The sequence below is a fragment of the Choloepus didactylus genome, chromosome 19 (assembly GCF_015220235.1).
Source record: "Choloepus didactylus isolate mChoDid1 chromosome 19, mChoDid1.pri, whole genome shotgun sequence".
NCBI classification, from domain to species: Eukaryota; Metazoa; Chordata; class Mammalia; order Pilosa; family Megalonychidae; genus Choloepus; species Choloepus didactylus.
In genome coordinates this window covers 25,245,897-25,271,787 of record NC_051325.1, presented here as the reverse complement: position 1 = coordinate 25,271,787, position 25,891 = coordinate 25,245,897, and the positions used below count along the sequence as shown (strand labels likewise).

The following is a 25,891-nucleotide window of genomic DNA, read 5'->3' as shown; positions in this document are numbered from 1 at the left end:
AGTTGTACATTTATCACCGCAATCAGCACTTGAACATATTGATTACTACAATGATACCCTGCCAAAGTGTAAGTTTTTTAAAAAAAAAGAAAGAAGGAAAACAGGAGTTCTATGATTTGTCAATACATCAGAATGTAGGTCTCTGTTGGTCTTGTGTAACTAGGGGTAGATATTATGGAATCCACAGCAGCAGTTTTCAACCCTGTCATCATGTGAAAAATGACCTGGGATGTTTTTTAAAAACGCTGGTATCTAAGACCTAGACTTATATCACCCCATATGAATCATTTCTGTTAACCAAGATGTTGGTGAGTTTTGAGCATCGGTGAATTCAAGAATATACTCCCTGAGAAGTACCAGGAGTTCACTGAAGTGGGAATGCATGAGTTTGCACCTTCTGCCAAACTGACAGGAAGGTTCAGTGTTCTCTCTAGAGAATTAAGGACCCAAGCAAGGAAACATAAATGAAAAGAAGGCCATGCCCCCTCAGCTGAAGGGTGAGCCAAGGAGAACCCAAGGTCAGATCCAGGATTTTCCCCAAGGAGGAATTCTTGGTCAGCTCAAGTAGACAATCGAGGTCACGGTCATTTTTAACTTGGGGGAAAAAACTGCATGAGGATAATTAAATGGCCACCTGAGCAATAGGGAGATGTCAAGAATATGCCTCAAGATCATTCAACTTTGGGCATTATAGTTTCAAATGGACTTCCCTAGATAACTATTGTAAAATATTTTCCTGATTACTAGAATGATGGGACTTGCCTTGTGGCTAGCTATAAGCCAGTAAGATTTGGGGATTTTTACCAAATGTGATGCTGTGGTTGTAGAAACACTGATCTGTAGATGCTCTTTCTAAAGGCAAGCAGAGAGAACGGCCTGCCATGTGTTACCATCTCTTGTACTTCAGAGGGATAGTGGGGGGGAGAGGACATGTTCAGCTCATTCAAAAGTTGTATCAAGTGATCAAGCTCTACATAACAAAGAAGGGGGTCCCAGAAAACTTTGTGTTTTACCTTACATGTTACTTGACCAGCAGGAGAACCCTTTCCTGGTGACCTCCTTTTTTACCATGATAATGCAAAGCAAGGGATATTGCAGATGTCTCACTAGTATAGATGTCAACATTGAGTTAATGACATGTAGCCCAAGGCTGATTCCTGGACACAGAGGAAGGTCAATAAAAGCTTCCAACAGTCCTTACGTTACTACCAACAAATTTCTCCAGGAGGTGGAAGGAATAGAAGAGAGGTCTATGTAGTAAAAATATCTATGCCAAAAGCTCACCTAGTCCTCACTGAGAATGGGTGAGTGAGTTTTGAACCCCTATCTTCATAGATAATAAGGTAAGGAACTGGTATACCATTTAGAGGAAATGTCTTGTAAGTGAATAGCACCATGATTTTGGAGAAATAGAAGAGAGCTTTGAAAAAAATTGTCATTTACCATTAACTACACCTTAAGTCTAACCACAGGGGACTCAACCTGTAGCTTTATCAAGATAAATGGGTTCTCCAGGTCTAAATGGCAGGATATCACTTTCTGAAAGTCTCAAATTAACTAGTTTCTGAGTAGTTAGGTGCCTGATAGTAGCTGCCTTAAAATTTTTGCTCTTTTCTCTCATTAATGCTCTTTATCTTTAAAGGATGTGATTCAAGCCATCAAGGAAACTGCATTTGTCACATCTGAATATCCTGTAATTCTCTCCTTTGAAAATCACTGCAGGTATAATGATGCATTCTATTCCAAGTCTCTAAGTACTGTTTTCTAACCCCCATCCCTGCTCTGTGTCTTTAAAAATAACTGATTAGTTACTGTGAAGTTCTGCCTACCAAATAATCTCCAGTAAGGACATTTAGTGTTATTCAAAAAAAAGAAAAGAAAGAAAAATGCATACTCGAAACAAAGGGTCAAAAATCAGGACACCTTGCTTAAAGTTCCATTGAATTGGAAGATTGGCAGTATATTTGGAAGCAGAATTCAGTAACTTGAAAGGGTACTTGTTATTCTGCTTACCAGCTCTTAGTTTGCGGGCAGAAACTTCTTTTTTTTAATTCCACCAGTTAACATTGTGGTATTTCAAAGTACATATCACATTAACATCAAGAAGACAATTGTGTTTTGCAGAAAGAGAGTTTTTAATTGCCTAGGAATAGGTGTTTCTCATTCTTAAACTGTTAATAGGTGTTTGAATTTACAAATGCTGGTTCTTTTTCTCCAGCAAATATCAGCAGTACAAGATGTCCAAATACTGCGAAGATCTATTTGGGGATCTCCTGTTGAAACAAGCACTTGAATCACATCCAGTATGTATTTTTAGCAAACCATATTTCTAGCATGAATGGGTTTGTTTTGAAATTCATTTCTAAAGGGTCAAGTAGTACTGGAGGATTGGTGCTAAATATCTTCATATTTATTTAAATTCTTTAGTACTGAAAGCTCTCAGCCTGCTTCAGAGGGATGTGTACAGAGAGACAAAATAAACGTCTGGTTCAGTTTAATTTGGAAGATCTTAAGGATTTACAGGTGTTGGGTTCTCTGGACATGTCATAAAGCACTCACTGGCCTACAGTCTAAACTTAGTAGTTCTCAACTTTGGTTAGGTTAGAATCACCTGGGGAGCTGTTAAAAAAAGAAATACCTATTTCCGGGCCCCATTCTCAGAGATGCTGATTTAATTGATCCAAGATTGGTGCAAAACAGTGTCTTTGAAAGCTCTCCAGGTGACTCAAATCTGCACCCAAAGTTCAGAAACATGGAGCCTGTTGCTGTGGAATGTACCCTAGATCCAAGTCACAGGGCCTGGGTTTGCACTCCAAACTCCACAAGAAAACTTGGGCAGTGTTTTACGTACATTTTTTGAGCTCCATTTTACACCTCCTAATTCCTTCTTAAAGCAGAGAATTCTTAACCTATGGTCCGCAGATGGACTTTATGGGAGGTGTGGACTCATTCTAATTGTATGCACTTTTTATTGTTATATAATAATTCCAGAGTGTTCATCACTTTTTTATAGGGATCCATGACCTCCAAATTGTTGAGAGCCTCTGTCACAAGATGCTATGAGCTCGAGAGCTAATGACATTGAAGTATAAAACATTGTACCGTAATAAAATATTTTACCCTATTGACGAGCAGCTATTGATGGATCAAAACACGGTCCCGAGGTAGTAGTAGAGGACAGCTGTAAGTTATTTTGTAATAACTTAGGGTAATCTAGCAAAGATGTTTTTTCAGAAGCGTGTCTGTGGGAACTGAAAAACACATAGGTGATGCAAATATTTGTATCCTTTGCTCCCACTCCCTGATTCTCTTTATCCTGCTGGAGATGTGGCTGTCGATACCTGCCCATACTCTTGCTTTTCTCTGTCCCTCCATACTGGCCTGACTTCCAGCTGCCAGCGCCTGCAGCTTTGTACCAAAGGCTTCCCTTCATAAAGCTGGTCGCTGGAGCTTGCTCTGCCCAGGTGAAAGACGGAACAGAAGTACCGGATAATTCACACCACCCCCACCCCAAGCTCCCCCACCCCTCAGAGGCGATAACTGAGTTCCCCACTGTCTCCCAGTGTTCCCCAGCGGGAGCAATCTCCCATTGCCCAGGAGACGCCTTGCTTGACAACACAACCTTGATTGCCTGCAGTCTTCTTTGTCCTCATTTCCCCACTCCTGAGTTGCCTCTCAAATTAACAATAGGCACTTTAATCCTCTTTCAGAGGCAGCTTCTAAGGGAACTAAAACTAAGAAATACTGGTTTTTTTTGTTTTTTTTTTTTTTCTTAAGCCTGGGCCCTCTGTTTATTTTCTGGGTTGGGCTAAAGGGCTTCCTTTTGTGGAAAGACCCCTGCTCCTTTGGTCCTTTGTGAAGGGTGTGCACGTGCTATCTAAAAGGGTATTAAGACCTCCTCCCTGAACTAAGGCTCTTCTATCTTTGGGGGCCACAGGACACAAATGTAAAAATGTAAGACAGGAGCCAGCTATGATGTATTAAATAGGTGATGGGGATTCCAAGTGCAGGCGGGAGCCTTCATCAGGGACATCAGTAATGGAAGGTTTCCTGAAGGAAGCAGAATTCCTGGCAAAGGATTTTGTTTGTGGCAAGACAGGCATAGGAATGCAGAGTGCCTTGTATGTGATACATAGTATACAAGTTCATTTGGAAAATAGATCGGTGTAAAGGTGGGTGGGGGGATGGTTAGAAGACAGTTCTTTGGCTCAGAGATGATAGAAGAAAGGAACACCTTGTTTTGAGAGGAAATGAATGAAGCCACAGTAGAATTTGGATTTCAGTCATTAGGACCCCTGCCTTCTTTATTCCCTTACTGAACCCACAAAGTCACAATCCCTAGTGTTGAGGTTGGATCAGCAGGGACCTCTCCCTACCCCCTAAAAATACGCCAGCTCTAAGCTCAGCACCGTTGGGGTAATGTGGAGCAGCTCGGTATACCTCTGGAGACTGGATTTCCAAGTTGGAAGCCCTTATCTAAAGCCCAGTTTGATGCCCTGGGCTAATTCAGGTTGGGGAACTAACACATGAATCAACTATGCTGTCCGCCATCTAGCAGTGGTTCTTGTAAGACCCACGGGCCTCCATGCTCCTTCTGAGCTGGGAATGAGAAGGGAGAAACACACCTGTTGTTAACTCTTTCTCTTCATCTCCAGCTGGAACCAGGCAGGCCCTTGCCATCCCCCAATGACCTCAAGAGGAAAATACTCATCAAAAATAAACGGCTGAAACCTGAAGTAGAAAAAAGTAAGGCAATTACAGACATACGTGATGGAAGCTTATATGCGTTATGTGTCTGAAAAATTCAGTTATCAAAAATTACATCACTGTTTTTTGGGGGATTGGGTTATATATACTTTTCAGAGCAAGATCACCATATTTCTATTTAATTTTAGTTTCCACATCAACTCCTTCCTACTGTGGGAAAGCTTCTTCATATACCAGATTTTGGAGAGGTCTCAAATATGAATATGGTTGCATTGTTTTTTTCCCAGGCACTCTGAAATAAAATTTAAAACTTATATTAAAGACGGCTTACTTATTTTTCTAATAGGAAAAATTCAGACAAATATATGAAAATCATAACATAGCCCTAAATTGTATACATGCATATATGTACAGGTATTACAGATATATGCATGTTTATACATATACACACATGTTTAACAAAACTGTAGTCATGTTAAACAATACTGATTTTTAATTTTTTATATTAAACCAATTAAATATACCTGCATCCAGTAGGATGTAAATCTTATATACTATTTAATTCCACTGAATGAAATTCAATGTGGATTTTATTATATGGAATGTACTATAGTTTAACCAGTTCCAAGTTGATGGTTTTTCACTATTTTAAAAGCAACAGTGGTAAAAATGCTCAAATGTTTATTTTTGTATTTTTTATTGCAACTTTCTTGGTTTCAGCTGGTACTGTTAGAGCTGCTTGGCTGAAATATATGCACATTTTGTATTGCAGTATCTTGTTACATTGCCTTTCAGAAAAGGTATACCAGTTTATACTCTTGCCAATAATATGTGAGAGTGCCTGTTTACCAGCAGGATCGTTAACGCTGGCTACTGGCCAGCTTTTATGTGTGTGCCCAGCTAAAAGAAGAAAAGTGGTACAACCTTATTTTTTATTTGCATGTCTTTGATAGCTAGTCTCTTTATACAGTATTATCTGTACTTTGCCTCTACATGTTTGTCCATTTTCTGACTTATCCTTTGTCTTAATTTTTACTGATTTGTATTAGCTTTTTACGGACTGGGGATAATGATCCCAGTTGTATCAGTGGCAGATATTTTTTTCTAGAAGGTTTTTCAGTCTCCTGTGTGCACATCTCACTTCTTTTTCATCCTCATCATAATTGTTTATAAACTTTGGTCTGTGCCAGACTCTCCAAATTATGAGCTTTTGTTATCCGGCATTAAATCCTTAACAGTAACTGAGTTCCTCTCACAAATCTGATGACCAGAATTTTGCAATTCATCCGTGTTTTAGTAGTTCTTCACCCTGTGTATACTGTGTGGTTGTTGCATATTCTGTAAATCCAAGTCCTCTAGGAATGGGTGAGACCCTGACGTCTGTCACCATTTCTGTTCTGTTGTTTGTTTTTAATAACAGAACAACTCGAAGCTTTGAAAAGTATGATGGAAGCTGGGGAATCTGCTGCCCCAGTTAACATCTTAGAGGATGACAATGAAGAGGAAATAGAAAATGGTGAGTTATTTTTTTAAAAGTTGCTAAAATACTTTTTAAAGTGAGAAAGACATGTCTCAGTGGTCCCTTAATAGATTATGATGGCATTTTAATTCTTTGTAGTCAGAGGTTTATTCATGCACAACCTTAATCTTGTATTTTTCCAAATATTATTAATTATTATGATTTATCTAATTACTAGATTTTGGTGGCTTAGTCATCTCCTTTCCTATTGTGCATTCAGCTGTTCAGCAGAAATTCTCAGCCAAAGAATCCTTGAAGCATTTGCTTTAGAAGACGGGTTGGCATAAAAAGAACATTTTGCTGTCCCTTCCTATAAACAAAATCACAAGTTATGGTTTACTGTTAAGGATGACAGTAGTAAGGCAAGTTAAAAGTAAAGGAGCCTAATTAGAGATCCTCAGGTAAAAGTTAGCTTGTATGTACACACGAAGTGAACTGGAAACTCAAATCCAGCCCTAAAATTTCAAGTTCAAATTCCTTCAAAGAACCAGTTCACGAGAATTATCTATATAGGAAGGTAATTTCAGCAAAAGCAGCCCTGCTTAAATTATTTGTCTTTAGCTTCTATTTTACTTTGCCCTTATAATCACAATCATGTTTGGTTTTAAATGGATCATTCAAGAGTTTCAGAATGTTTTTAGCAAATTACTTGTTCATTGTGTATCATGGGAACTGATTAACATGACATAAACTTGCATTTATGTGTCTATTGGTTAGTCAGTGCCTTTGATTTTGTATAGTGGTGTTGGGCTAAATAACTTAGAAGTATATGTAGAAGCTCCCTCACTTACTATCCAAAAGCCTGAAATATGGGAGTGGATTTGAAAAGGAAAGCTTGATATTACAATTAAAAACCTAAGAGCTGAGAATTAGCTAATTTTATTCAGGACCTCTTAGAAAAGACTCCTAACTCTGGAACAGACTTCATAATCAACTCAATTGCATCTCCAGACTGAGGATTCAACCCTACTCCCAGAGAAAAGTCCCTGTACTTTCGGATGTTTTGTTTTGCAGGGAGAGTCTGGAAGGCCGAAAGTATTTGCTGCCTTTTATAGTACCTATTATTGTGTAACAAACCACCCCAAAACTTAGACACTTAACAACTGTTAAAATTCTTTTTTAGCTGATGAAATCCAAAGGTATGAAATTTGTTGAACACACATTTTGGTCAAAAATGAGTCAGTATGATTCCACTTATCATCTGTTAAGGCTGCTTTCCCACCCTTTACACCTGTGTGTTAATTGTGTTACTTGCTTCTATGGGCCACTGGAGACTCCCATGTTATTCTAAAATATACTTGAAATTTTGATTAGATCTTAACGGAAATAACCAGGTGGGATTGTATTTGAGTAGGAAAGGGTCTGAGAGAACAGAACCATCCACCTGAATTTCTCTTCAAGGACGTAGTCTTCTGCTATACCAGTTTTGTGTATGATTCTTATGTCTGCTCAGCAATTCCTGGCTTTATTTCTGGTTGACCAGTTGGCTGTAATTACCCTGATGACACAGTGTGATCCCATTATACACAAATGACTTGAGTCTCTAATTTAAATACATCAACACTGTAGGCAAGAAGAAACCAAGCATAGTTTAAGAGGGCAGTCCTGCCTAGAGGCTGTAGAAAATAGAAAAGGCTCTCAGTAAATGGAAGCATGCACCCAGTGGTTAGGCTGTATTTAGATTCAGAAGGAGACAAGGCTCCCAGATCTATCAGACAAGCAATGAAGAATACCGCAAATTCTGTGTGTGCTTGTGGGTGTGTCTGAGCACACATGCACACTCAGAAAATAAAATTCATTCATACAACTCTTTGAAAGTGGTTATGAAGTCCCAACCAAATGTAGTAGACAAACCCCTTGCCTTCAAGTAGTTTACATTTGGCTGGGGAGACCAGATTAGACAATACATGAATTGAAAATACAATAGCAATGGTGGGAAGTTTCAGAATCTGGGCCAAAAGACTGTAGAAAGGAAGCCCAGTATCATGGAAAGAGCCTTGTGCTAAGAATCAGGGGAATTCTATATCCACATCTTTCTTACTCTGCGATCATAGGCGAGACAGATCATATGTTTGAATCTATTTCCTCATCTCTAAAGTGGAAACCCTGGACTAGACTATTTTATCACCTATTCCAGCTCCACAAATTCATTCTTTCCTGCCCAAGGCTTATATGACCTACTTTTTAAATTTTTTTTATTTTTTGTCTGCCTTCCCTCCCCAGAATATCAGCTCCAGGAGAGAAGAGTGTCAGTCTCTCTTGTCCTCATCCTCTTCCCACACTTAGAATAGCATGTGGTGTACAAGGTAGTTCCCCCTCAAGAAATTCTGAATCCTAGATACCATCACTTGAGAGACACCACTATTTTTAGGTACAACTAGGAAATAAGGCTTCCAATTATTAGTAAAATGCCATTGATTAAGGACACATTAGAACATCAGAATTATTCATATGTGAAAAAATCATTCAGGATCCATGAAATAGTTCTTGGATTCTCTCTTTGAGCATGTTAAACACATTTAAAAAAAAATCTGTATGGTTCCACTCACTTCCCTTCTGAGTTTCTACTTGGAAATTATTTTACTTTTTTTAACAAGAAGGATCTCTCATACTCTGTGTTGTGGCAATGTGGCTTCATGTGTGCCTCTTCCTGAGCTCAATGCGTTTCTTCTGATTTTGGGAAGTTTTTAGGCAAATTTCTCTCCTGGGGCTCCTGCAGAGCAGGGATAGTGGGACTCCAAATCCTGTACCAACTTAATGACCCATTTTCCCCTGGGTGATCCTTTTCCAGGCAACAGCCTTGGGTGGATCCCAGAGTTCTTGTCTCTTTCTGGAGCAGTGGGCTTCTGCACCTCCTTGTACAGCCTGGACCTCGCTCCTGGGCACCAGCTTCCCTCCTAGCATGAGCTCCAGTATCTTATTCAGAGGCTTTTAAGCCTAAGCCAGCTTTGACAGATGGTTTATAGGAACAGTATAATCCTTCTAAGGCCTTTCTTTTATATATCACTCCACTCCAGGACACCGGTCATTATGCCAATAAAATTCAAGTGGACATTTTCTTATCTTTTTCAGAATAATAAAATATCATTTTTTTATTGCATGTTTTTCTTGTTTTCTCTAGTTGTTGTAGGAGATCAAAATATCCTTTTTCAAGTCACAAATATTCCTGAGGTGCTTACAGCTGTATTTTTTGGGTTAATGAGATCCTGGAGTAGAATTAGCCATTCACTCAACAAAGATTTATTAAGCATCCAGTATAACAAACACTATGCTAGATGCAGGAGAAATAAAGAGCAAACGAGATTTGGTTGACCTTGAATAGTTGAGTTTAGTGAGAGTTCTGATTGAAATAATAGCATTTTTAAGTGTTTGCATTCTCTTTTACATTCATTTTTTCCTCTAAAAGTGCTTATATTATACCCAAGATTACGGACAACATCTGGCTGTTTGGCAGTAATTTGGCTTCAAGGGTTTTCCTTTTCATCTTTCATACAGCTGACCAAGAGGAGGAAGCTCACCCCGAATTCAAATTTGGAAATGAACTTTCTGCTGACGACTTGGTTCACAAGGAAGCTGTTGCAAATAGTGTCAAGAAGGTCAGAGTCTTTGTGTCCTTTTCCTTTCATGTCTCTCAAGAGGTAGCAGCTGTTAGCTGCTAACTTCTGAACATGTGATGACCACAAGAGAAAAACCTAGCCTCTATAATTCCCTCCTTCTAAACTGCTTGAAAGGAAAAACGTTTTTCCTGTGGACCAGAATTGATATCTGAACTTGAGACCTGCACATAAGTTTGAAAGGGCATTTAAATTACTCATTAATCATGCCCAGTGTTCACTACCCCATTTGGCCATTGTCCTTTAGGTATTATCATTCCTTGCATTACTATAGGTGGGTGGGGAGACAGCAGCAACATCCCAGTGGAAAAGTTTAGCCTATTGAAGCCATCAGGAAATTGACCACTGAACATCCCAAGCCAAGCCCTCCTTAGCGAACTGGTTCTATCATTAGGTATCTCTCTCTCTGAATGTAGAATAAGCATGAGAATATCTCCATCCGTCCATCTAACCATTCATCCATTCATCAAAGAAAAATAGTTATTGTATTCCTAGCATGAGCTTGGCATGTGTGTCCAGGCCTTGATGATCTAGAACAGTCAAAACACACTCGCTTTCTGCCCTCACAGAGCGTATAGGGGAAGCACGGGGGGAACAGTTGACAAATGAGTTAATGATTAAGTAATTACATGATTGCAATTTGTGATAAGTGCTATTGAGAAATTAAAAAATGAGTGCTAAAATGGAGAATAATGAGCAACTGGGTCAAAAGTGGAACCGTTTACTGGAGTGGGGAAACTGGAAGAGGATATTTCAGGAATTCCAAATGGGACAGGCTGTTTGAGGTGTCTGTGAGATATTTAAGGGAAGTTGCCAAGTAGATATTCATGTAGTGTGGACATTTGACTGTGTTCATTTCTTAACTGTATAACTTAGGGAAAGTTTCTTAAACTCCCTGTGTCTTAGTTTCCTCATCTGCAAAATGGAGATAATAACAACTATTTCATTGGGTCATTATAAAGACTCAGTGGGTTTACAAAATGTAAAGAGCTTAAAATGGTATGTGGCACATACTGTCCGCTATAAAGATATTAGTTACCTCTGTATTACCATCTTCATCCCCACCATTGTCATCATCATCACCTATATCTAGAAGACAGATGCGAGGTTGTGCTAGAGAGATAAATTGGAAGTTCAGGAGATCGAGTATTTGAAGCCATGGAAATAAATGAAATGATCCATGGAGAGAGGAATCAGAGGACTCAGAGCCCTAGTTAAAGGTAGGGTCACAGGAGAAGAGCCAGAAAAGAACAAGGTATGGCCAGAGAAGTAGGAGGGAAATCAGGCAGTGATGCCAAGGAAGTAAAGCAAAGTGAGTGTCAAGAGAAGGGCAAGTGGTTGACTGTTAAGTGCTTTGACTGATTGAATAAAAAGAGAGGAGACAGAAGAAGATGGTGGCATAGAGAAGAGTGGAAGCTACTTTGCCCCCTGGAACAACTAATAAACAACCAGGAACAACAGGTGAAAAATCTGGAATGACTGTGTGGGGACAAACGTGACCGTCTACCCATCATACACCAACATGAATTGGGGGGAATGCCCAGGATTGCAGCACAAAATCTGTAAGTAAAAACTGCGGAGCCAAGCCGGGAGCTCGCTCCCTCTGTGGCCCGAACTGCAAAGCCTCACCGTGCTAGAGAGTAGCACTCTCCCAGCAAGTGAATATAGCTCAGCTGAGCTCCAACTGTGGTTTTAATTAACAAGTGTGGACTGCTCACTACAAGCTACGAATCCCCAACAAGCAGATAGAGGCTTTTGGTGACGACTAACCTTGGAGAGCCAGAGGGTGGCTGCAGACTGGCCCTGAAGGGGGATTTCTGTCCCTTTTTTTTTGGCTCAGTGAGGAAAGCCTCAGCTGTTTTCAGTTCCCAGCATTTTGACCCAGACAAGGGTGGAGGTAGCACAGGCAGAGCCTATTCAAATGCTGATGACCTCTCCCTAGGGGAGGGTATCTTCCCTAAGAGAAAAGAGGTGGGGCCCAGCTCTATTACCCACCTTCCATTTAGAACCAGGCCCCAGAGCTTGGGGGAAAATGGCCATGGGCCACACCTCCTTACACCAGTCTGGAGCTACAGGCTGACAGGTGCCACCTGCTGGACAGAAAAGGACAGTGACTTGAGGCCTCACAGGGTGTACCAGTTTTCTAAGACACACCCTCAGGGAGATGTGATACTATTGCCTTCTAAGAACTGAACCTGTTCTGGTCTGGGAAAACTGAATTGGGGTAACCAAGGAAACGAGATGCCTAGACAACAGAAAACTACAACGTACATCTAAGAAAAATGAAGTTATGGCCTATTCAGAGGAACAAACTTAAACTTCAACTGAGATACAAGAATTTAAACAATTAATACTAAATCAATTCAAAAAGTTTAGGGCAGATATGGCAAAAGAGATGAAGTGTAAAATGAAAACACTGGGCGTACAGAAGGTAGAAATCGAAAGGATGAAAAAACAACTGGCAGAATCTATGGAAATGGAAGGCACAACACAAGAGATGAAAGACACAATGGAAACATGCAACAGCAGATCTCAAGAGGCAGAAGAAAACACTCAGGAACTGGAGAACAAGGCACCTGAAAGCCTATACACAAAAGAACAAAAAGAGAAAAGAATGGAAAAATATGAGCAATGTCTCTTGGAACTTAAGAACAAAACAAAATGTAGGAGTGTACGTGTCATTGGTGTCCCAGAAGGAGAAGGGAAAAGGGGCAGAAGCAATAATAGAGGAAATAATCAATGGAAATTTCCCATCTCTTATGAAAGACATTAAATTATGGATCCAAGAAGTGTAGTGTACCCCAAACAGAATAGATCTGAATAGGCCTACGCCAAGACACTTATTAATCAGATTATCAAACATCAAAGATAAAGAGAGAATCCTGAAAGCAGCAAGAGAAAAGCAATCCATCACATAGAAAGGAAGTTTGATAAGACTATATGCAAATCTCTCAGTAGAAACCATGGAGGCAAGAAGGAAGTAGTGTGATATATTTAAGATACTAAAAGAGAAAAACCACCAACCAAGAACCTATATCCCACAAAACTGTCCTTCAAATATGAGGGAGAGCTTAAAATATTCTCTGACAGACAGACAATGACAGAATTTGTGAACAAGATACACTAAAGGAAGCACTGCAGACAGAAAGGAAAAGACAGGAATGAGAGGTTTGGAACACAGTTTTGGGAGATAGTAGCACACCAATGTAAGTACACTGAACAAAGATGGCTGTGAGTATGGTTGAAAGAGGAAGGTTAGGACCATGTGGGACACCAGAACGGAAGAGGAAAGCTAAAGACTGGGACTGTATAACTCAATGAAACCTAGGGTGCTCAACAATTGTAATAAAAGGTAGAAATATGTTTTTACATGAGGTAGAACAAATGAATGTCAACATTGCAAGGTGTTAAAAATAGGGTAGGATTGAGGGGAAAATACAGTCAATGCAAGCTAGAGGCTGTAGTTAAGGAAAACATTGTATTATGCTTCCTTTAATGTAACAAAGGCAATAAACCAAAGCTAAATGCATATAGATTGGGGGCGGGGGCAGACATAGGGGAAGGATATGGGACTCCTGTCATTGGTGATGTTGTCTGACTCTTTATTCTACTTTAGTTTAATGTTATCTTTCCTTTTGTTGCTTTCTAGCTATCATGTTTCTCCCTCTCTCTCTCTCTCTCTCTCTCTCTCTCTCTCTCTCTCTCTCTCTCTCTCTCTCTCTCTCTCTCTCTCTCTCTCTCTCTCTCTCTCTCTCTCTCTCTCTCTCTCTCTCTCTCTCTCTCTCTCTTTCTTTTTTCTTTTGTCCCTCTACCTTCTTTGACTCCTCCTCTTCCTTTGTGGAAGAAATGGAGATGTCATTATATAGATAGTGGCGATGGTGCTGAATACATAAGTACGTGACTGTACAGGGAAGCAGCGATTGTTTCCTTAGGACGGAATGTATGGTGTATGAACAAAACTGTCTTAAAAAAATGGGTTGATGAAGAAACCTCGAGGGCACTATATTACCTGAAATAAGACAGACTTATACATAAGGACAAATATTGCAGGGTCTCACTGATATGAACTAATTATAATATGTAAACTCATAGACATAAAATATAAGTTACCAGGATATAGAACAAGGCTAAAGAATGGGGAGCAGTTGTTTATTATGAGCAGAATGTTCAACTAGGGTGAACTTAAATGTTTGGAAACAGACAGGGGTGACGGTAGCACATTGTGAGAATAACAGTGCTAAATGGTGTGTGAAGGTGGTGGAAAGGGTAAGCTCAGAGTCATGCATGTCACCAGAAGGAAAGTTGGAGGTTAAAAGATGAGAATGTATAAAACAGTGAATCTTTTGGTGGGCAATGTCCATGATTTACTGTACAAATATTGGAAATCTCTCTCATGAACTAGAACAAATGTATGACACTATAACTAGAAGTTAATAATACAGAGGCATATAGGGGAAAAAATATATCTGTTGCAAACTATATACTAACTACAGTTAGTAGTATTTTAACATTTTTTCATCAATAGTAGCAAATGTACTATACCAAAATTATGAATCAATAATGGAGGGGGGCATGGTTAGGGGTATGGGAGGATTTGAGTTTCCTTTTTTTGTCTTTATTTCTTTTCTGGAGTAATGAAAATGTTCTAAAAATTGAAAAAAAAAAATTAATTGTGATGGATGTAAAGCTGAATGATGGTACCATGGGCAAAAGATCCGAAGTGTACATTGATTGTACGCTTTGGATCTTTGGATAATTGTATGGTTTGTGAACAATCTCAATTAAAAAAAATAGAAAAAAAGACTCAAGAGTGTCCATTGGATTGGTAGCATAAAGGTTGTTGGTGACCTTAAAAAGAGAAATTTCAATAGAGTGGTAGAGGTCAGTGGAACAGATAGGTATGAATGAGTAGACAATGCTTTTGAAAAGCTTTGCTGTAAAGGATATAAAGAAATGGGCTGGTGGTTAAAGGGGACCTGAGGAGTCCTGGGGGTGTTACTTTTAGGCTGGAAGGATCTCAGCTCTGTTTGAAAACTCTTGGGAATAGTACAGTAGGAGAGGGAAAGATTCATCTTGCAGGAGAGAGAGGGGTTGAGCAGGTGAGCATGGATGGCATCAGTGGTAATGCTGAAGGTGTGATCATGAGCAGGGAGGGATTCTTGATCAGTGGAGATGTAGGTGGGTGTATACATTTGTAGTGGGAAGGTGGGAGTGTTTACCTGATAAACAAAGCCAAAGGAATTCTGCTAGTATTCCCAGCCCTTCCTGATCTAGGGAATTGCAGCTGCTTTGAGAATATTGGATGCCCACTCAGCTCAAGAATACTGCCTTACCCCATAAAACCTTCATCAGTACCCAGGCTGAGGGTTGAATTGGTGAAGAGTGGCCATTCAGACTTGCTGCCCTTTGCATATCAGGGGAGGTGTCCACATTGTTTATGTACTTCCCAAGCCCCATGACTAAATCACTAATGAGATTATTATAATGAGGCATCTAAATAGGCTAAGACATCCAGAAGAAGAGGGAGATAGTATTAAGATGAGCTTTTCTACTTTAAAAGACAATTAGGCCATCATATCTTTTCAGCCCTCGCATTTTGTCCATAACTTTGTCTTCAGTAATTTCTCACATTAACAAATAGAATAAAGAGTTTGTATATGTTTATTTAAATATTTACATATGTATGGCTAGCAAATTTGAGGTTTTGCCTTTTTGAAAAATAAATTAATTTATTTTTTTAACTTAGGCTTCAGATGACCTTGAACATGAAAGCAACAAAAAGGTAACAAAATAATTCCCTTGTGCATTTTGTTTTCATTGCCAGATACTCTTATGTGATCTTCTAATATTGAACATTTTGTATTTTGTACTAATTGGTATTACTCTATCTCCCCCCTACCCGTGGAATGCCAGGCTTACTGCTTGTAAGTGTAATATTTACATACTTGGAGCATCTTCAAAAAAAGAAATCACAGTGATACAGTGATTAAATCCTGACAAAGCCACAAAACTATAGCAGGTGAAGAAGAGGCCAAGAGGCCTAGACCTAAATCATTAATGATTTTCCTACAAATAGGTATTTAGTGGAGTATTTAGTCATTTCCTAGGTGGAATTAGAGTTTTCATTCATTAGAACACAATAATCATCAGCATAAAGAATTTGAAAAAATCAGTAATTTCACATTGCATACATTCTAGGACTTTTATTTGATATTATTCATTTTTGGCTTTATTGTAAAGAAAGTAGTTACATTTTTAGTTTCTTTTATCCTCTTCAGAGTTCTTCCTGATGATCAGTGTGGTCTTATTTAGTACATGCTTTATTAGTGTGGTTTATTGTTTGATAATGAGTCTGACAACAGACACTGGCAGAAATTTGCCTTATAACTGGATTTCCCACATGTCAGAGCTTCAGAAAAATCTGCTTTTGTGGGATTCCATCTAATTTGGAGTGAGACCCTATCTTCTTAAGTTCTAAATATTAAATTTTGGGATAATTATGAATAAATCTAAAAACATTCCAAGATATTTATGAATACATGTCTCTCTTACACTGGAATTTCATGAGATATTGGAGTTAACAGTATACAGATTGGCATCTGGTTACTGCTGTTTATTACTAAGTGACTGTGATAAAGCTATTTTAATTCTCAAGGCCTCAGTCTTCTCATGTGATCAATGGGTAGGACCAAGCCTTACTACGCAGGATTACTGACAGTGATGAGGCTGTGTGTGCAAAGAATTCAGCCTGGTGCCACACTCATCGTATAAAGTTATTTATTATCATTAAACACACAAGAAAGGAATCAGACATGGCCTCTGCCCTTATTTGGGTAGTGAAGACATATAAAGAAAATGGTTTTTTTTTAAAGTTCCATTATTTGATTTGTTTACATTATTACATTCCATTACTGATTTGATCTCAGGCTTTTATTGGTGAAGTCAGTTGGATGATTTAGAATTCCCAGATTAAGGCAACAAATGATTTGACCATTTTTTAAACCATGAATTGATTCATGGGACTAAGAAAATTATCCCAACTATATTCAATATATGCAGGAAACGTAGATTTTCAAAGTTCTCTGCAAAATATTGATGGTTTTGGAAGGCTGTCTTGGTCAGTTTTGTTGGTTTTGTTCTGATTTATCAAGAAATCAACTAAAATTATTTTTTTCCTCTGTGCAAAATAAGATGCAATGTCAGTGCATCCTGTCAGATTAAGAATAAACTTAAAAAAAAAAATACCATAAACTCTATGTATTTGACTTAAATTCTTAGAGCAATGCTATGAAAAATGTGGTTCCCAGACAGGTGTCATCAATAACACCTGGGCGCTAGTTAAAAATGCTAATTCTAGGCCTTTGCTTGCATTTGCTTCATCACAGAGTCTGAAGGTGGGGCCCTGAATCTATGTCCTAACAAGACTTCCAGGTGATTCTGAAACATGCTAAAGTTTGAGAGTCACTCTGTGTCTAAATTTGTGCAAATATTGATCCTAACCTGCTATAGAGATTTCACACATTGTAATGGAGCTCAGTATACTTTCTTGAACTTTTTAAACTCCTTTGAAAAAACTACCCTAAAAATGTAAGATAGAGTTAGTATTTTATTATCTCCTCCTTCTGCATTATTTCGAGTTATGGTAGACCTTAACTTTTAAAATTATCCTTTAGTTCTTTCAGTGTGTTTGTGTATGTGTAGATTATCTTTTATAAGGAAGTTTGCAGGTTAAGTCATCAACATACATGTACATATATACGTATATGTTTTCCACTCATTGTGCTTGCAGGGCCTGGTCACTGTAGAGGATGAGCAGGCATGGATGGCATCTTATAAATATGTAGGTGCTACCACCAATATTCATCCGTATTTATCCACGATGATCAACTACGCACAGCCCGTAAAGTTTCAGGGTTTCCATGTGGCTGAAGGTAACGCCAAAGGTTAAACGCAATAGCCTTTTTCTGTCTGCTTTCTTTTGTTATGCTGATGGGTTGTGATCTGATTTGCTGCCGTTTGCTTTTCTGGACATGGGGACTGTTTTAACATCTCACCTTATTTTTATTTCAAAGACCTTATAGCTACACATCCTTGGCATGTGGTGGCATCGCAGTGTCGTTCCCCATAACATCCACTGGGTGGTGCTGAGAGACTGTGGATTCGTTAGCACTCCCAGGCCTTGTAGCCACTTGCATGTAATAAAACGTTGCAACCCTCATTTAATTAAAAACTTAACAATTATTGCTGAGCTAGAGAAATCGTCTTCATCATCAAAAATACGTACTTTAGGGCTGACTGTGGCAATTGGGGCACATACAGTTTGTCCGTCACTGTTTTTTTTTAAAGTCGGCTGTCTATCCACAAAACGTTAATGAAAGTACGAGCTACTGGTATGATAATGCAACATCTGCCTCCAAAGCCTCATGGTTCAAAATGTAATAATATTTATTGCTTGTCTTTCTGTGAGGGTTTGATGGCAGGTTTCTGAGTACATCTCTGCTTTTCTTTACAGAACGCAATATTCATTATAACATGTCGTCTTTTAATGAATCAGTTGGTCTAGGCTACTTGAAGACCCATGCAATTGAATTTGTAAAGTATCCTTATGTTTTAAGTGGAATGAGTGGTTGGTGCATTTTTGGTCTGGCAGGCATCTCTGAATGAGACAAATGGCTACTTTTGTAATTTGGGATGTAGAGCTAATAAAATAATACATGTGAAAGAGCACAGCAGCTGTGAAAGTCTGTCCAAATGGGAGTTGTTTTTATAATCCACATAGTGAACTGTAATTTTTCTCTTAAGCATTATTTATAAATGTGGGATTTTATCTAAGTTGCCTATATATTTGCTGTTGTTTGCTAGACCTTTGTCGTTTTTGCTGTTTATTTCCGCCACAACACTCTTATTTCCATTTTCCTTAATAAGTTACACAGTTATAACAAACGGCAAATGAGTCGCATTTACCCCAAGGGAGGCCGAGTCGATTCCAGTAATTACATGCCTCAGATTTTCTGGAACGCTGGCTGCCAGATGGTTTCACTGAACTATCAAACCCCAGGTAGGAACTGATGTCCAATGACCCCTAATTCCACCGGAAGGCTTTGCCGGGATGGTGCTAGCAGTTTCCGTCAGTTGGCTGTGGGCATTTTTTAAAGGAAGCAGACATATGGCAAAACAATATGTTTTGGATTTATGTAATAGTGAGAATTAAAAACCAAAATGATAGAAGATACAATATTTTGATTTAAAGTAAAATTCCTCTTGTAAATGCCATGACTGCTTAGCTAAACGTTGTCCCCTAGTCTGTCATAATATTTCTATTTTTTCTTCCTTTTTGATAAAGTTCATTATCCTTGTTTCCAGAAACGGAATTAAATGAGATAAATTTGAAAAAAAATTTTTTTTAGTATCTTTGGATAGTAACCATGACTCGTTTATCCTTTGGGAAATAACCCTGCAAACTTTTAAGATTCAACAAATAACACACAATGACCTCATCATAAAGAAGTACAAAATGCTATGGAGTAGACTCTGCTAAAATGGTGTGCAAGGAGGTAAATATTCTTAGAAGTATTAATTTACAGCTTGGTCCTCTAAAGTGGACTCAAAGGTAGGTTTCCAATATATAATGATTTTTTTTTCCTGGGAAGACAGGAATAAATTTTTATAGATGGATAAATTTAAAATGGAAATTTTGAGGTTTGCTTAAGAGCGTAGGATCACAGTTATGAGATTAGAGGTAACAAAGTAATAGTCTCTAGTTACTCACCTAGGATGAGTGAGAAATTTGCTACAAAACCTATTCACTTCCTGTGGTTAATTCCACAGCATGGCCCTGAGAACTGGATGAGAGCCCTTTTCTTGTCCAGTCCTTAGTTTGCTACAAGAGGGTGCCTCCCAGTCTTCCCAGTTTGGAGGCATTTTCCTCTTCTAGTCTGTCCATACTTTGAGTCCTCGTCCTATTGCTCCCTGTTACCTGGACCGAGTGAAAGATCCTTTGCCTTTCATGCTTTGCAGTGAATGTGATTTGATACGTTTCCAGCTTCTTGGTGGAGCCTCTTTAGCCACTAAAATGTCCTCTGTGGAACTCACCTTTCTGCACGGCATCCCCATAAGTCTTTGCCATATTTGGCTATGACCAGGCACCAGTAGAATCCTGAAGTGGTTCTAGCAGGGGCAAAATAAAATTAAAAGCCTCTGCTGATTTTACTTACTTTAAAAGGAGTCGAGTTGTAGTCTCTGTAGTCATTTCCTCCATAATGTGGATTAAATTATCCTAAAGCAGTTTATTCACTAGGTCAGCTCATGTTTTATTCTGTAATATTAGGTTTAATCACAGCATTTTGAAGAAGAAAAATCCATCAGTTGCCCCATTTCTTTTGCCAATGAGAAAAAAGGAAGACAATTTTGCCCACCTGCGGGAGAAAAATCATATACTATGCTCTACCAATTTAGATCCCATTAGAAAATTCTGAGTCTCTCACTGGGAATAAGCCACCAGTTTTTACATGATTCTTATCTGGTTCTTTATAATTGAGTTTTATATTTACACTGACCCTAGTGTATCTCTCCAGCGTCCCCTTCCTCTGTGGTCACAAGGCATATACTCTGCAACCATATCAGGTTGGACATTTGTATTCCCAACTCTAATTGTATGACTTGTATATTGAATCCAATTTTTAAAGCAAACATGGGAAATTAGAAATTCTATCACGATCTTGGTGAAAACACATCTTAGTGTGTTAGGTTAAACACAAGGTCATTTCCACATTGGAGAAAGAGTTGTATGCCTGAAACAGACCCAGCGGTGCCTTATGGTGTAAAAGATGACTCATTGAGCCAAACATTGAGTCTGGGAGTGGTGTCTGATTCCCATTGCTTTAAATTACTCCATCCAGAATCTTCTTTGCCCTGGAGACAAGGTGCTAAATTATTTTTGTCTCTTGACAGATTTGGCGATGCAAGTGAATCAGGGAAAATTTGAGTATAATGGATCATGCGGGTAAGTAAGGGGATTTAAACTGTTGTCTCTGTGTTTCTGAGCTCCATAGTACAGCTGTAATGAAACTGTGTCATTTTTCATTACAGGCTGCTGAACTTAAGATGGGTTTGAAGGATGGGATAAAAACAAATGGTATCCTAGATAAATTGTGTTTGCAAATATTCATTCTTCTTCTACCCCATTTTATTAGGCAGATTTTTCATCATTTTTGACCACAAGTTAAGCATTTCCTCATACATACTCTAGTGTTTAATTCTCTCCCTTTAAATTCAGCAGTGGAGGTTTTTTTATAAGCTGGAGTAGATAAGAATCCCTCCTTACTTGGACATTATAACTGGAGACACTGACATCAATATGTGTGTTTTACCTAGGACAAATATAGAAATACATTTAATTAAGATATAATGAAATTATGGGTGTCAAGTTGAATTTAATTCTGACTGGAAGAAAGCTTTGTTCTCTCTTGATTCATTCTTTTGTGTGTCTTGGAAATAGCAGTTATCAAAAAAATGATGCTATGACTGTTGTAGTTTACTTAGATGGCACTCTTTAAAATCTGTGAACCACGTAGTAAAATAGGAAATGGAAATTCCACTGAAATGCTGAAAGGTTAAATGAAAATTTGGAGTTGGAATTCTATGGAGGTGAAAAAAAAACCTCTGAGCCCATTTTTCCTCATTCATCTGTGCCCAAGCAACACTACAGGCCAGTAATCCCAGACTGCCCAAGGAAGACCTCTGGATGAATCCAAAGAGATACCATCCTATCCCCAATGCCATTGCCACCAAGTTCTTCATGGTGGCTCCTGTAGACGGACATCAAACTTTCATCATTCAAAACCTCCAGTCAAGATAAAATTTTTCAGCTGCTGTGGGTTAGGAATGGCTCTTCAAAAAGAGAACTCCTGCCCCTTCCCAGGTGCCCACACACAGGGTAGCAGCCTTGATACCCTAATTGCCAGCCACCTACATATACCTTACACTGCACTTTCCCCCTCTGTATGCTGTGAAAGAAATAAAAATTACATAATTAGAAAGAAAAGGGCCAATTGCACACTTTAAAATTTTTGAAAAGCAGTTTCATAACCAGAAGGTTTTGCATTGCGTATGTAAGGCCATCCCCCGTGGAGTGCTGAGAAAGTGAGGTCCCAGGGCAGCTGCGCAGGGCAGAGGAAACACCTAGACGTGGAGTCTGGGGACGTGGATGTGAGCCCCCAGCTCCTCCAGGTCCTGGCTGTGCTGGGCAAGTGTGTTCCACTTTTAACCTCGGTGCACTGGCAACATCACCACCTGCCACGCGGGGCTTGTTGTGACAGCTCGGTAAAGATGAACGAGCGACTGTATGTGAAAGTATTTTGAGAACTGCAAATCCTTTGCAGAAGTGGGGTTTAAGAAAAGTGTTCCTACCCATCACACCTTCTAGTAGATCACACACACATACCTTGCAGGATTAACTGAGCGCTCTGTTCACATCAGGCCTTTAGGAAGCCCCTGGAGGGAGCCACAGCTCTCCTGATGTACCCAGGACATGCAGGCCTGGCTGGGCTCACTCCTCGGAACCTTCCTGTGTCCCAGGAATGCTGACAGCTTCCCATCCTTGCCTCAGCAATCAGGGGGCTAACACTGGCAGCTTGACTTGATGCAGCGAGGCAAATTGTTTCTGGATCTAAGAGGTCCTGATGGGAGTCTCGAATGTTCAGGATGTTTCTTTTCAGGAACATGCCATTCAGTGTGTTTCTGTTTTGCCATATTTAGAATATCAGTACCTCACTGTTCACATGGTTACTTATCTCAAAATAGGTTCATTAGCAAGAACAGTGCTACTTAAGTCTGAACCCTGTGCTTATGTGCGTGAGGCGCTGTAACCCAAGGCTTAAGTCCCACCAGATGGGCTGACAAGTGGACTGTTCAGAGGGGCAGCCTGACTCTTAGGACAATACTAAGCCTTACATCCCCATTCCCTCTTCCCCACGCCCAGCCTGGAGGCACAGGCCGCCTGCTCATCTGTGTGCTTCTGTGCCTCTCGGGTACAGAGGGGGGTCCTAGCTGGTCGGAGGAAACCTCACTTCCCTGGAGCTCAGTCATTTGAAGCTCTATGTGGTTCTGGGCCTTTGTCCTTCTCCCACCCACCTGCAGGGACTTTTTGAAAAAGTCCTCCTGGGGTTCCTCTGAGGGTTCTGTTCCGAGTCATTCTGTGCCTTCTAGGCCTGCAGAGGCAAATGATAGCTCTTGTATATAGGATATCGGTGTGCAGAAAACACTGACGCCTCCTGAATCCAGCAGCAGTAACACAAAGTCAGAAACCTAGCTGGGAATCCCTCTCTGTGGGGTGATCCTCTGGGAGGCCACCCCATTGGGCTCAGAGAGCATAATTTTTTTCATAGTAGAGAGCAGTGGTTTATAGCAAGCTCGTTTTTAAGGATGGAGTAACAGTAGGGATTTCTGTAATTCGTAATGACGTTTACTTGAGCAAATTATCATCTCAAATCTTTTCATGTTTGGAAAGGAAGATTGAATGGTTGATATCTAAAGAGTATGACATTTTATGATTCAGAGAGGCCTACTTTTCGTATGGCATTCCCAAATTGGAGTGTCTAGCAGTCCATAGCATATTACAGTTAGAGTCAGCAGCCTTTTTGCTTTCTTGGTGACAAAATAATGATAATAAGAGAGTGTGTGATGGATGGAATGTGTGTGATGGAGGTGCAATGAAACGGGGTGGAGTTCTTTAAGATCCCATCCTTTGATTCTTGTGGCTCCTGTCCACCCAGCTGGCTAACGGTGCTTCTTCTCTCCCTCCCTCCCTCTTTCCTTTCCAAAGCCCTGGGAAGTCCACCAAGAATCCTTAAGTCTCTCCACTCACCATTGGCTTTAACATGTGCCCATATCCCCCACACAGAGCTGGATACCTAGCCTGAGTTCTGATCTCTCTGCCAGACAAAGGGGTGGCCTTCCCTCGGGGTTACTCACTTATTCCATCCTAGTCTTTAGCTTTGGGCTGTATCATCATATTTTCCAAGAACTGCTAACAAAAGTCAGACACACACACCACACACTCAAATAGGCCCAAATCTAAAACTCTTTATCAATTTAGACAATTTTTTTCTCCTATGTGCCTAGAGAGAGCTTTAATATTAATATTTTGTGTTCCATTCTTTTGAAAACAGGAGCATGTTCAAAATCACCTTTAATATTTGAGTGATTCCTTAAACCCTCTAAGTTCTTGATAAAATAATCTCTGAGGGATAGCCCTGCTTTTTTTGTTTTTAAATTGAAGTCAAATATGAGGTTACTTTTTAACGCTATTTTTCTTCATTCAGACTCAGAAGATAGTAATGAATGGTAACTGTGAAAACCAAAAAATATGACGTTAAACTTTTCTTTAAGGAAAAATATCATGCCTCACAATCCCTTTTTGGTGTGTTTTAAAAGGTAGTAATAATTTTGACATCATCCCAAATTGAAATTAAGAGGGGTTATGATCCTAAGGAAAATGAGAGTTTTGATCCCCAAATTTTGATTTTTTTTCTTAACATTTAAAAGCAAACATTATTTTGGAAGAAGTGCTTCTATTTTTCTTTCTTTACATACTATTCGTGTATTAAGTGGATTTTTTTTTCCAGTTATGTTTTTGGACATTTCCAAATTTAAGGACTCCTTTTCTACTACTTTTAAATAGGAGGAACATTTTTATTAGCAAGAGAAAGTTTTCTGACATAATTTTCAGGGAAGTTATGGAATCTGGCCAAGGTGTATTTATATAACCACTGCCAGTGGGTGTAAGGCCATGATTTCGGTGCCCTTGTCAAAAATCAATTGACCTGAGACACGTGGATTTATTTGTGGGCTCTCAAATCTTTTCAGTTGATCTGTATTTCTCTCTCTGATTATTGTTGCTTTTTAGTAAGTTCTGAAACTAGGAAATGTGAGTCCTCCAGCTTTGTCAGCATTGTTTTGGCTTTTCTGGGCCCCTTGCGGTTCCAAATGACTTTTAGGATGAGGTTGTTGTGTTCTGCAAAAAAAAAAGGACAGCAGGGATTATGTTAGGGATTGCGTTGAACTTGTAGATCAATTTGGGGTTGCCATCTTAACAATATTAAGTCCTCCAATCCATGATCACAAAAATGTCTTTCCACTTATTTAGATTTTCTTTAATTTCTTTTACCACCATTTTGTCATTCTCAGAATATGGTTTGCATTTCTTTTGAAATTTATTTCTAAATATTTTATTCTTTTTGATACTATCATAAATGCAATTCTTTACTTAATTTCATTTTTGTACCATTCATTGCTATTGCATAGAAATACAGTTGGTATTTTATACATGGTTCTTGCTGAACTCATTAGTTCCAACAGTTTTTAGTAGATTCTTTAGGTTTTCTATATGTAAGATCAGATCATCTTCAAATAGAGATACTTTCCCTTCTTCCTTTCCAATTTAGATGCCTTTTATTTCATTTTCTTGCCTAATTGCCCTGGCTAGAAATGGGGAAATAATTACATCTTTATTTTCAACTACCACTAACTGAAATTTCACATTTACTTTCATAGTGAATGTGAACAGTCCTCAGTAATATTAACAGTACCCGTGACTCTGTCATCAGTATAAATCAGATGTTTTCATATTTCATTACTATTATTATAAGTCTCTCAGAATATTGTTATGAACATCAATCCTTTGAAGTTACAGTAGCTGTCAGACCTACCATTATGTCATAATTCAATGCTTTAATAAAAAAACACAATTAGTAAAGAAGTAGACAGTCCCATAGTTTACACATTTTGACAACTATAACTAATATAATGGGTTTTCCATTATTCTCTATTTTTTTGGACATAAGAGAAAGGATCCACAAGGGTCCGTGGCAGAAAGATCTAGAAGTCACTGACACCGGGATCTGCGGAGCTTCCCTGTTTCCTTCTGCTCTTGAGGATCCTCCATGAGAGCAGGCACATCCCTGTCGGTGCTCAGTGCCCTCTGCCTAAGAGCTTCTCTCCTAAGTTGGAGGGAGGGGAAAGGAAGTATTCAGTGTCTCAAAGAGGTGGGTAG

General features: G+C 39.1%; 1 protein-coding gene across 8 annotated transcripts in view; it reads left to right on the top strand.

Moving 5' to 3' along the window:
- PLCB4 (phospholipase C beta 4) overlaps positions 1–25,891 on the top strand; it is a 488,707-nt gene that overhangs the window by 411,550 nt on the left and 51,266 nt on the right. For all 8 annotated transcript variants that reach the window (XM_037811318.1, XM_037811320.1, XM_037811319.1 and 5 more), the window contains 10 exons: positions 1,643–1,722; positions 2,219–2,303; positions 4,656–4,746; positions 6,128–6,223; positions 9,722–9,822; positions 15,587–15,622; positions 17,630–17,771; positions 18,353–18,437; positions 18,774–18,898; positions 20,791–20,842. In XM_037811318.1, the coding sequence (XP_037667246.1) occupies positions 1,643–1,722; positions 2,219–2,303; positions 4,656–4,746; positions 6,128–6,223; positions 9,722–9,822; positions 15,587–15,622; positions 17,630–17,771; positions 18,353–18,437; positions 18,774–18,898; positions 20,791–20,842 (893 nt within the window). The remainder of the gene's footprint in view (positions 1–1,642; positions 1,723–2,218; positions 2,304–4,655; positions 4,747–6,127; positions 6,224–9,721; positions 9,823–15,586; positions 15,623–17,629; positions 17,772–18,352; positions 18,438–18,773; positions 18,899–20,790; positions 20,843–25,891) is intronic.